The sequence below is a fragment of the Piliocolobus tephrosceles genome, chromosome 16 (assembly GCF_002776525.5).
Source record: "Piliocolobus tephrosceles isolate RC106 chromosome 16, ASM277652v3, whole genome shotgun sequence".
In the NCBI taxonomy this organism is placed as follows: domain Eukaryota; kingdom Metazoa; phylum Chordata; class Mammalia; order Primates; family Cercopithecidae; genus Piliocolobus; species Piliocolobus tephrosceles.
Genome location: NC_045449.1, coordinates 55,531,693 through 55,544,288, shown reverse-complemented (window position 1 = coordinate 55,544,288; position 12,596 = coordinate 55,531,693). Strand labels below are relative to the sequence as shown.

General features: G+C 39.6%; 2 protein-coding genes across 11 annotated transcripts in view; one reads left to right on the top strand and one right to left on the bottom strand.

Moving 5' to 3' along the window:
• MYL4 (myosin light chain 4) overlaps window positions 1–1,598 on the bottom strand; it is a 40,232-nt gene extending 38,634 nt beyond the window's left edge. The window contains exon 1 of the mRNA XM_023192321.1: window positions 1,584–1,598. The gene's annotated coding sequence lies outside the window, so the exon portion shown is untranslated. The remainder of the gene's footprint in view (window positions 1–1,583) is intronic.
• Window positions 1,599–1,666: 68 nt separating this feature from the next.
• CDC27 (cell division cycle 27) overlaps window positions 1,667–12,596 on the top strand; it is a 66,584-nt gene continuing 55,654 nt past the window's right edge. For 5 of the 10 annotated variants that reach the window (XM_023192310.2, XM_023192311.2, XM_023192314.2 and 2 more), the window contains exons 1-2: window positions 1,667–1,834; window positions 9,669–9,744. In XM_023192310.2, coding sequence (XP_023048078.1) covers window positions 1,808–1,834; window positions 9,669–9,744 — 103 coding nt within the window. In that variant the 5' untranslated portion in view covers window positions 1,667–1,807. Of the gene's footprint in view, window positions 1,835–9,668; window positions 9,745–12,596 lie in introns of those variants that run through there. The other 5 variants (XM_023192318.1, XM_023192317.1, XM_023192319.1 and 2 more) reach the window with 2 other exon arrangements.

The window sequence follows — 12,596 nt, the reverse complement described above, 5'->3', positions numbered from 1 at the left end:
CCAGCCAACAGTTAGCACTGACACCCTAGGCATATGAGTGAAGCCATCTTGAGTCTTTCAGCCCTAGTCAAGCCAATGCTGGTAATGTTCTATAACTGTGTGACTGTCCAATATGGCAGTCACTAGCCACATACAGGGCTACTGAATCCTTGGAATGTGGCTAAGGCATCTGAAGAACTTCATTTTTCATTTTAACTTAAACTTTAAATTGCTAATGGCTACTTTCTAGGCCAGCATAAAAGTCTGTTACCACTCAAATCATCCAGCATAATACCCCTGAAGCAACTGGGTACAGGGCAGCCAAAATCACCTTAGCACCTGCCCTCTGAGGGGCTGTTAAGTACATATACAGTGACAAGAGAAGGCGGTGGAGAAGGATGCAGTGTAGCTCTGTCAGCCTTGTTTTTAAAAATGGAAGAAAAAATATCTCCCTCCAACATCACCCAAAGGGAAATTTCCAAGCAATGGAATATATCATGAGTCTCACATCTAGCCTAGAGAATTCCTGACTAGAAGAGTAGCCTTCGAAAACCGTTTTCCTCATCTGCTGAAAAACAAAATTTAAACAGTTCCCTGGTTCACTCTCTTTTGGGGGAGAGGAGGAGCAGAAAGCAAATACGAGAGAGTCTACATTGTGTGCTAGACACGGCCACACTTGTAATACATCAAATTCCCTTAATCCTTTTTTTTCAAACTAAGCAAACACAAGTTCAGAGAGGTTGTAATTTGCCAAGGACCTACGACTAGTTAGTGCTAAAGACAAAATTCAAAACCAGGCCTCTGAATTTCCGACCCCCTACTCTTCCTACCACAGCGGAATGCCTCGCCTATCAAAAATAAAAATTTCTAACGGCCTATTGAGTTTTTCCATGATCGCTTCACCTAAGTAACTATTTCCAATTAATGCCTTCTTAGCAGGCTGATCTCATTTTTCCTTCCTTCACTTTCCTATACTTATTTTTCCTCTGATTCTACCCATTCTTCAAACTCCAGTTTAAACTTTTTTTTCCTTCCATAAAACTTTCCTCATCTTAACACAATTTCCCTCTCTGAATTTTTATATTACTTATAATAGGCACCACATAATATAGCGTTCGCTGTTACACTGCTTTTCCCTTAAACAGACCTTGACCTCCTTGAGGACAGAAGCTATCCTATATCTTTGGAGTGGCAATCTTTCCAAATTTCTTTAGCTTTCCCCAGAGCTGTGAGTAGATACTTCTGGAATGGACGAATGATCTAAACTCAATAGACAAATACTTGTTGATTCATTAAAGTCTGCCCCAAACTCTGCTGTTTCACCCTTTGCTTTATAATCTACAGCACACCAATTAACCCAGAAGGGCTGAGCGGCGAATCCACGCGGCAGCCCCGCCACGTAACGCTCCCGGCCCGCTCAGTCACGCCACGCCCAGCCTGCTGGTTGCCGATTGGGCGTGGCCCAGCCCTGGGACGGCCGATTGGGCGTGGTGTGCGTGACTGAAGGCGTGGCTGAGAAGAAAACCTACGCTTTGGGTTATACTCGGTAGTTTCCGGGAATCTTCGACAATTTCCGGCAACGATTTTCTCTCCCGTCGACCCACCTCGGGTATTTCCGACCCCTTTCGGGCTTTTCCGTCTAGCTGCCGCTCGGCTTTCTCCACTTCGGGAATTTCCGTGTCCCGCTCGGAAGCACTCGGCAATCGCTCGGCCTCCCCCATCCCCCGGTAACGGTCGCTGGTGAGTTTAAATGAGCCGGGGCTGGCCGGGCCGGAGCCGCTACCGGGGGGGCCTGAGGCACTGCAGAAAGTGGGCCTGAGCCTCGAGGATGACGGTGCTGCAGGAACCCGTCCAGGTAATGATAACCCTCTTCTCTGAGGCTTGGCTTGCAGCCTCGGTCGGGAAGCAGCGTAGGGCCACTCCGCGGCCTGGTGCGGCCTAGGCCCGGCTGCTTCTCCCGCCTCCCCTGCTGCAGAGTCCTGGCTATCTTTCGTCAGTTCGGAGGCCTTGCCCGCAGCCGAAGCCGTGTTACCTCTGGCCCTACGTTACTTCACCCTTAGTGTGAGCGGCTTCGGCGAGAATAACCGTCTTTCCCGTCCAAGCCAACGTCCGGCCAGCCCTTCCTGTCAGTCCAGGGGCCTGGCTTGACTGGGGGTGGGAGATGAGGGGCCGAAAACGCACCCCAGGCGCTCTCTTGCCTAAAAGATGATCGAGAAGCACATTTGATCGGAGCTTGTATGATCTTCGCGATGGTAGGGCAAGTTTGCGGAGGTTTTTTTATTTTTGTCTCCGGTGAGAGAGTGGAGGGAGAGTAGGATCGGTGTCTTTAATACTAATTTCTATTTTGGTAACAGACTTCCTATCCCACGTTTCCTTTCTCGGTGAATTTCCCACCGGACAATGATGGTTTGAGAAGACAACTCCAAGCCTCAGTGCTGAGGTGCAAGCACCAATACCAGGGGAGGAGGTGGAAAGGGCATATCTGGGTTGTTTTCATCCTCTCTGATGGAGATCAGGAGCATTTTGTTGTGCATGTTTATAAGGCATTCAGGAAATGAAAGACAGATAGTGGTGTTTGTGTCTGTTTCACTGCCCTTACACCAAGGTATGCTTTGACGCACAGTACTGTGTTGCATTAAAGGAACCCTACTGGATTTTAAGTCTGTGATGCGGTGCCCAGTCATTTTCCCCTCTGACATCTGGAGAAACTGAATCTTTTGTGCCTTGATAATGGACCAGGTCTGGGAGACTTCCTCCCACCATGTGATCTTTGACTTGATCAGAATTGACCTCTATCAACCGCTGTCATTGAGTCTTGGACTTTATTTTGAAGTTATAAAGCAAACCAATTTTTAGAAATTCCTTCATATTGCCTAAGGCTTCAGTTATCAAATAGTAAATATTTTATTATGTCACTACTTTCGTATTTATTTCATTTTTCTAAACAGCATGAAATACTCATTTCTTCTAGTTTGGCTTCTTCTCCAGCTGTTTACATATAGCAGCTATTAGTGTTTGAATTAATAAAACGTTAAGATTGTATCTTATGAAATTTACCTGTCTGTAAGTTGTATCGGTTTTTCTAGAGCTATTTCTTTTTACCAGCATAGTTTCTTTTAAGATTTTTTTTTATTCTGGCTGTAGATGAGGTAATTATATAATTTTTTTTAAGGCCTAACATGAACTTAAATAGATAAACAGATTACTCAAGTTATTTGATTTCTGTTGCATATTCTTGTAATTTTGTTTTAATAGTTAATGATTTTTTTTTTTTTTTATTTTGCCTTCTCTGGCCCCAGAAGTCTTCTAAAGTGATGAACTAGTTGCACTGATAGATGATAACCACCATTTAATAATAATTTCAGACTTTATAAAAGCATGGAAGGCCGGGCGCGGTGGCTTACACCTGTAATCCCAACACTTTGGGCGGCTGAGGCGGGTGGATCACCTGAGGTCAGGAGTTCGAGACCTGCCTGGCCAACACGGGGAAACCCCGTCTCTACTAAAAATATTTAAAAATTAGCCGGGCGTGGTGATAGGCGCCTGTAATCCCAGCTACTCGGCAGGCTGAGGCAGGAGAATTGCCTGAACCCAGAAGATGAAGGTTGCAGTGAGCCGACATGGTCCCGCTTCTCTCCAGCCTGGGCGACGGAGTGACACTCCGTCTCAAAATAAATACATAAATAATAAAAGCATGGAAAAGAAAAGGAATATGTATCCTGTTTCTAGATAGTACCCATCAGGTTCCCTTAAAGTACTCTTAGCAGTAACACACTTCAATATTTTTAAGGTTTAAATGTCAAATTTGTTTTTTTTTTTTTTTTTTTTTGAGATGGAGTCTTGCTCATCACCCAGGCTGGAGTGCAGTGGCATGATCTCGGCTCACTGCAAGCTCCGCCTCCCAGGTTCACGCCATTCTCCTGTCTCAGCCTCCCGAGTAGCGGGGACTACAGGCGCCTGCCAACGCGCCCGGCTAATTTTTTGTATTTTTAGCAGAGAGGGGGTTTCACCGTCTTAGCCAGGATGGTCTCGATCTCCTGACCTTGTGATCCGCCCGCCTCGGCCTCCCAAAGTGCTGGAATTACAGGCGTGAGCCACCGCACCCGGCCGCTTATTTTTCATACTAGCATTGTCCATTAGATTTTTGAGATAGTGGTAGAAAGTTTTAGGATATAACTAGGTAAAAATTTTGGTTGTATAGTATAAGAAGAAGCCATTCAAGAAGGGATTTGGAGCAGTGAGAAGAACAAGCAACTTTGACTACAATGATAAAGATCAATGATCAGGGATAGTGCTGCTAATGGGAAAGAATTAGGAAGAGAATAAAAATAGGACAGACACGTAAGATACTGTCTTTATTAAAAAAACAGAAACAAAAAACTATGATGACCGATTGCATGTATTTGGAAAGCAATGAGAGTAAGTTGGAAAATTGTTCTTTCTTGGAATGCCTCAGAGTTGATGGTATTACTAGGCATAGGAAAAAGTTCACAGAAAAGACGAACAACTGTTTTCTGCATTTTTTTTTTCTTTAAAGTTTTAGCATAGAATGGCCAAGCTGATATACCATATATGCCTAAATTAAAACTCCATCTCAAATTACTGCTTCTCAGAAGAGTATTACTTTATATTTGAGTCCTTTATAAAAGTCTCAAATATGAGGCAGAAGTTCTGTCAGTTCCTTTATTTTTAATAGTAACTATTTGGAAAGACACACTAGGCTAAGTGACTTCAGTGAGAGCTTTTTGGATATTTATAAAAGTCACCTGATGAAATTGGTTTTTTAAAAAGAAGCAAAGAGATTTTATATAGATTTAGCAATTATTCCCGGGTGAAGCAAGACTTCATAGGAGTGTTGGATGAAGTTGTAAATAAGCCTTTCAAAAATTGATTTAATAAGCAATATAGCAATTGGGTACTATATACATGATATTGTTTTAGAGATCATTAGATGGTGAAGAAGTACTTTTGGCTGGGGATAAAATGTTCAGGGACAGCATCTAACATGGATTCAAAGAGTAACATATTTTCGCTACTCAATGAGAAATTTAGATTTAATGTACATTGGTAATGAATAACCATTATATGAGCAGAAGAGTTTTTGAGCAGAGGAATTATGTAATAAAAGCGCCACTTTGGGAATATTAATCTGGTCTGTTGGAAAGGGAGGACAAGACAAGAGTTAGACATACAGACTAGTAGAATAGTCCAACTGCATGATCACATAGACCAGGGCTGCTTAATCTGGGCACTGTTGACATTTGGGGCAAGCTAATATTTTGTTGGAAGCTGTGCATTGTAGAATGTTTTGTAGCATCCCTGGCTTCTAACCACTGGATGACCCCTCCATTTGTGACAACCAGAAATACCCTTTAGACATTGCTAAATGTTGGAGCATTAGTTGGGAGTAAGAAGGCAAAATTGCCCAGAGAAAGAACCACTGATGTGCATCTAAACTAAATCAGTACCCTGGAAATTCAGTTATAATGTATAATACGAAATTTCAACAGTGACTTTTTTTTCTTTATATTTTCTTACATTGTCTGAAGCCTTTATTATCCATTTCTTTTATGGTCTTTAAAAAAGGCAGCTGACTGGGCACAGTGGCTCACGCTTGTAATCCAGGCATTTTCAGAGGCTGAAGCAGACAGATCACTTGAGCCAAGGAGTTCAAGACCAACATGGCAACATAGGGAGACCCTGTCTCTTTAAAAAAATAAAATAAAATAAAGTAAAGACAGCTTTTTTGATAAAAACAAGAACACAAAATGTATAAAATATTTAACAAAAACAAGCATAAAATTTTTTTATAATAAGCTTTCTCTAACAAAAAATTCATAGTGATTAAAGGCTGGGTGTGGTGGCTCACGCCTATAATCCCAACACTTTGGGAGGCCGAGGCGGGTGGATCACAAGGTCAGGAGATCAAGACCATCCTGGCCAACATGGTGAAACTCCGTCTCTACTAAAAATACAAAAAAATTAGCCAGGCGTGGTGGCGGGCACCTGTAGTCCCAGCTACTTGGGAGGCTGAGGCAGGAGAATGGCGTGAACTCGGGAGGTGGAGCTTGCAGTGAGCCGAAATTGGGCCATTGCACTCCAGCCTGGGCGACAGTGAGACTCTGTCTCAAAAAAAAGAAAAGAAAAGAAAAGAAAAATTTATAGTGATTACATTTAAGTCTGAGTACAACTTATAGAGGTTTGTTTATTATTTAAGAATAGCTAGCTGGTAAGGAATTTTACAACTTTAAACGGTTGTTTATTTATCTTTTAAATTAGTGCACCTGGAGACTAACCCATTAACTAGTCGGATTTCTCTGAAACATTTTTTGGGGGAGATGGAGAGGAGTATTGTTCTTTTTGGCTTCATAACTTTCTTTTAGCAGCATTTTACCCATCTGGCTTTAATTTGTAGAACTCTAGCGGTAATGCACTGGGTGTTGTTCTTTTAGGGGAAGGCCCACACCATCAGTTGGGCAGAGGTGCTGATTTTAGCCCTGTTCATCATCAGCTACTAATCGGTAGTGCGTTAGAGAATAATCTGTTCTCCCCTCATTCCTCGCACAAGAGACACTGTCAGTCAGGATCTTAGAACTGATTGAGCAAAGCGGGATGGAAGCAGTATGTGAGATTTTCTACATAGCAAGTTTTTTCTGATGCTCTTAAGAATTGGTGCTAAAGGAATGATGTTCTGAGCAAAGCTTGATTTTAAGTCGGAAATGGATACCACTCTTGAATATGATACCTTTTTTCCTTCTTTTTTTACCCAGCCCTTGCCCCCATTTCTTTAATTTTAAAAGGACAGAGAAAATTTTGAAATTCTAGGACTTTATGACTTTAGTATATATGTGTGAAATTTTCCTGGTGGTCTGTAGTAGTAAAATAAAATAGCTGGTAAATCATTTGAGTCTTTTGTGGCTTATATGTTGCAAAAAAAGCAGTTGTAGCAGGTATGCTGGGGAGATGTTATGTAACGGAAACTACATATTTATTGAATTTCTTTATATTAAGAGATTAGCAAGAAAAAGGTTTTCCAAGTGCTTAATGTGTGACAGTATACTAGGAGCATTATTAATGGATCATTTCATTTAATCCACAAAACAACTCCAAGAAATAAACTCCATTTATCAGATGAAGAGATTGAGGCTGAGAAAAGTTGAGTATTTCCCACAAAGTCCCACTACTGGAAGTGCTGGCACACAAATTTGAGCATGTCTCCAAACATCAAATCTTTGGTATCTTCGTTCTGCTCACCATTTTCTTTCACTTACAACAAAATTAAACATGTAGGTTCTTAGGAAATCCCAGATTTCATAAAGGAGTAATTAGGTGGTAATTATTTGCATGAAAAAATAATTCTTCTATTTATCACAGAGTTTCTTTCAATAGAGACTCCCAGAGATTCTTAATTATTAGATATGCATCTAGGAATACAAAGAAACTTAATGCTAAGACTAACGTACAAGAGTGTCAACAGCGGAAGACTGCCAGAAGTTAAAGATGATTTACTTATTCATTCAACATATATTTACTAAGCACCTGCTTTAAAAGCACATAATAGATGCTGGGAGTATAATAGTGAGCAAAAACAGACGTAGCCCCTACCTTGTGGAGTTTAAAATATGGTGAGGAAAACATCACTCAAATACTCTCCTAAATTAATACATAATTATAGCAGTGGGAAGTATTACAAAGGAAAGGTACTTGGTGCAATTAGAGTGTATAATGTGCCTAATCTCATCTTTTTCCTTGTATCTAGATAGGAGTGGTAAAATTAGACATCTTTGAGACTTTTTAAAATTTAAGCTATATAAACAAAGGTTAAACAAGAGGTTCTGGAGACCCCAAACTAAGTTCATTACCGTTCTTTCTTGAGGAAATAGAAAAGGCTAAGTCATTTACTACTTTTATTTTTTTAATTATAATTAATAATACTCATTGCAGAATTATTAAACATTTACTTGTTTGTTCAACAAAATTTATTGAGTCTTTACTGTATCTAAGGCATATTAATCACTTAATATAATTTAGATGTACTGGTACAATGTTAGCTAGTGATCAGTAACCAGATTTTACTGGTTTCCATTGTAACCTTATTAAATTATTCAACAAATTATAAGCTGGTGTATGTGCTAAAAGTAAAAAATAACACTTGTATCATGATCAGGTGTGAGATATCTCAAAAGTAGTTTATTACTAAAAATGATTTGACATTACCTAGTAAAGATGAACATATGCATATTCAACAACCCAGTAATTTTATTCCTAAATATATATCCTAATTTGGAGAGATTCTTTTTGTGTTTTTTTGATGTGAGTCTTGCTTCTATTGCACTCCCGCGGCTATTCACAGGTATGATCGTAGCCTTGAACTCCTGAACTCAAGCAGTCTTCCCAGCTCAGCCTTCTGAGTCACTGGGACTAAAGGTTCACACCTTTAGTAGTAAATGGGCTGAAGAGATTCTTAAACATGTACCCCAGGAGATGAATCTAAGACAGTTGCAGCATTGTTATAATTGGAAAAACAAAGCAAAAAAACAGCCCTAGAAATAACCCAGATGTCCACATGCTGTGAAATAGATAAAATACATTTAGGACTTCGATATATTTATACAGTGGAAATATTATTTATTCAGCAATGAAAACAAATGAACTCTACACACATCAAGAATGAATTTTCAAAACATTGGATTTCAAAAGCAAATCATAGCAGAATGTATACAATATGATTGTATTTATTTAAAGTTCAAAAACAGGGAGAAGTAAATGTTATACTGCTTAGAGATGATATGTACAAATGTATAAAATTGTGAAGAAAACCAAGAGAAAGGTCAAGAAAATTCAGTGTGGTGGTTTCCTCTTTGGGACAGGGAGAGGTTTTGTTATCAACAAGGAGTGCACAGGGAGTTTCACAGATATTTTATTTCTTAAGCTGGGTGGTGAGTACATGGGCCTAAATGTTTTTGGTTATTGTTACTTAAAATGTCCTTCTATCTCATATATGCTTTAGGTTATATGTTTCATAATTCTAAAAGAGAAAACATATATTCAAAAAATTAAAGGTTATTCCTATGATAACTTTACTCATTTGCATTCCAATATGCTTCCTGGAGTGGATGAGAATTGAGTGGCATTAAAGGTAATAGATAGTGAAGTTTTTGTGGGAGGATGACATACATTTTAATATCTCTATCGTGTATATCACATAAAGTGGTTGAGAACCACTGCTGCTAAGGGTCTGTAGTTTAGCAGGGTTGGCAGTCCTGTTAACAAATAACCATGTTATGAGTGGTTTACTAGAAGAGGTATCTTAAAAAAGAAATGACTTGACATCAGCCAGGAAAGCTTTATGGGGGCAGATGTTATTTAAGCTGGATCTTTAGGGACGAGCAATTTATAAGGGGAGATTGGTGAGGGGAGCCCACATTGCCCAGTGGAGGAAAAGGATATACAAAGGCATGGAAACCTACAAGTCCACAGAGAGTTAAGTGAGGAAATTCAGATGTGTTAGGAGCCACCCTGTGAAGAGCCTTACCCAGCACACTCTGGAGTTTGCTCTGTGGGCATTGGGGTTTTATCACTTAAATTAGGGGTATTAATTTCAGTATTCGATATAAGGCTCTGTGCTAGTAGTTACCTTGAAAGTCTGTATGTATGTATATTTATGTTCTTTTTTCCTCCATTTGCAGGCTGCTATATGGCAAGCACTAAACCACTATGCTTACCGAGATGCGGTTTTCCTCGCAGAACGCCTTTATGCAGAAGGTTTGAAATCTATTCATTGCTGAGAATGATAAATGAATAACATATATGAAATTCTATAACTTTTTATCACTGTAACAAGATTCTAGATATCATTCTCTTGTTTTTTCTTTCTGATTGACACTAGTTCATAAAATCTTTACTTTTTGTGTAGTTCCCTTACATACTACTTTTAATAACTATGTAGAGTTGATTCAGGTTTATATGCTATGATTTACTTAATCATTTTTCAATCTGTAGGGTTTTTTTTCCCCAGGGTTTTTGTTGTTTTGGGTTTTTTTTTTTTTTTGAAACAGAGTCTCCCTCTGTCACCCATGTTGGAGTACAATGGGACCATCTCAGCTCACTGCAACCCCTACCTCCCAGGCTCAAGCGATCCTCCCACATCAGCCTCCCAAGTAGCTGGAACCGCAGGCACGGACCACCACCCCCAGCTAATTTTTTTTTTTTTTTTTTTTTTTTTGGTAGAGATGGGATTTTGCTGTGTTGCTCAGGCTGGTCTCAAACTTCTGAGCTAGGCGATCCACCTGCCTTGGCTTCCCAAAGTGCTGGGATTATACTCATGAGCCACCATGCCACATAGTTTTGTTTTTTTTTGTTTTTTTAAGAAAATAATCTGTATTCTATGGTGAAGAACATGGATTTAGACCCTATAGCCTTGGAACAAATCCTGACCTGTCACTTAAATATACAGTTTTATAACCTTGGACGAGTTACTTTAATATCTGAAAATTCAGGTATTTCGTCTATAAAATAATCATTGCCTCTTAGAATTGAAAAATTCGATGAGATGGTATATTTAAAGCCCTTAGCCATCTGGCTTGGTAATAAATGCTTAATAAACACCACTGATAATGTATGTTTTGTTTCCATCATTATTATAATTCCCTTTCTAAGATGCTGATGTAGATCATTGTATATAGCTTTTTTTTTTTTTTTCCTTTTGAGTCATTTCCTTGGGTTATATGCTTTTAAATGGAATTTACAAGTCAAACAGTATGCGTTTAGTATCAGAGAGTTGGGAGAACAAGGCCTAAACCTCAGGGGCAGGAAATCTTACAAAAGGACGAAGATCAATGCTTGGAAGTAGTTTTGAGAAGTGAAAACCAATCTTACCTTGTCTCTGAGATAGTGGGGTGTAAGATGATTACTGTTCGTGTGAGAGAGCTGTCAGGTCCTGGGTGGAGAATAGGAATTCAGTGAGAAAAGTGAGGAAGATCTGGGCAGCAGGAATTTAAGGTCCCAATCAAAAGATTAGACAGATCAGAAGGAATGGAAGACTTAGAAAGAAGATTATACAATAGATTAATCTACTCCATTCACTTATGCAAAAGTGATACTTACTGTGAATAATCTATTTAAATATATTGTCATTGATACCTAGGCAGGCCTCATATTTTGCTGTATTTTTAAAATTTTTGTTGAGTCAGAATCTCACTCTGCCGCCCAGGCTAGAGTACAGTGGCACAATCATGGCTCACTGCAGCCTTGAACTCCTGGACTGAAGTGATCCTCCTGCCTCAGCCTCCCAAAGAGCTGGAGTAACAGATGTGAGCCATTGTACTCGGCCACTGTCTTCTATTTCTAGTATTTCCTTTTTGTATTTGTTTATTGCTAAAGAATAGGCAGTTTCTAGTTTATTATAGTTAGGCTCTTAAAAATTGTAAATTCATGGTTTAGAATTCAATTAGATCTTCCCATAGAATTGGTGGCAAGATTCCCAGATTAGTCCACATAAAGCTGTTTAATCCACATTATTTATGTGCCTGATACAATGCTTGGCACTTGGAAAGTTGCTCAGTAAATGTTAGTTTCTTTCAATATAGAACCTAACCATTCTGTTTAACCATATTGTTTTTTTTTTTTTGAGTTGGAGTCTCACTCTGTCGCCCAGATTGGAGTGCAATGGCGCAATCTCTGGCTCAATACAATCTCTGCCTCCCAGGTTAAAGCAATTCTCCTGCCTCAGCCTCCCGAGTAGCTGAGATTACAGGCACCCGCCACCACACCTGGCTATTTTTGTGTTTTTAGTAGAGACAGGGTTTCACCATGCTGGCCAGGCTGGTCTCAAACTCCTGACCTCGTGATCCACCCACCTCAGCCTCCCAGAGTGCTGGGATTACAGGCTTGAGCCAGCCTCTGTTTAACCATATTTATATGAGGAAAGATTTTAGAATTAAGTGTAGTAAGAGCAGATACTGTCCTGGCTCAATAATAATAACAATAATTTTATCATTTATTGATTTCCTACTGTATACTAGGTACTCTAAGTATTTAATATTAGTTACTAATTTACTCTTTAATAATCCTGTCAAATAGACATTGCTATTGCCATTTTCCGGATGGAGAACTGAGACTAATGTCCACAGGCAGTAACTAGTAGATCTGTCTGATACCCCTTTACCAAGGGTAGCAAATACTTACCACTTCTCTGATTTGCAACCATAGTAGCCATCGCTAATCCATTATAGTATTCATTCCCACTGAACCAACCTCAGAATTCTTGGCAACATTGTTTTCTTGGCTGGACAGTATCAGTTGATATGCTAGATATTACCTGTTTGCTCAAGGGCCTCCTATGTCACTAGTAGCAGTTTCTATATAATAGGAGAAAGACATCCAGCAAGGCATGAGGCCAAAGCAGTTGATGGTAGGATCTTCTGTAAGTCAAATTCTTGAAATAATTTCTCAGTTTCACTAGTTCTTTGTCGCCCATTCGTCTTTCTCTCAAGATTTATAGTCGGCCTGAGACTGTGGGATCAGAAAGAAACAACAGCAGAATGATAAAAGAGAGAATCTGGGAGACCAAGGTGGGCGCATCACCTGAGGTCAGGAATTCGAGACCAGCCTGACCA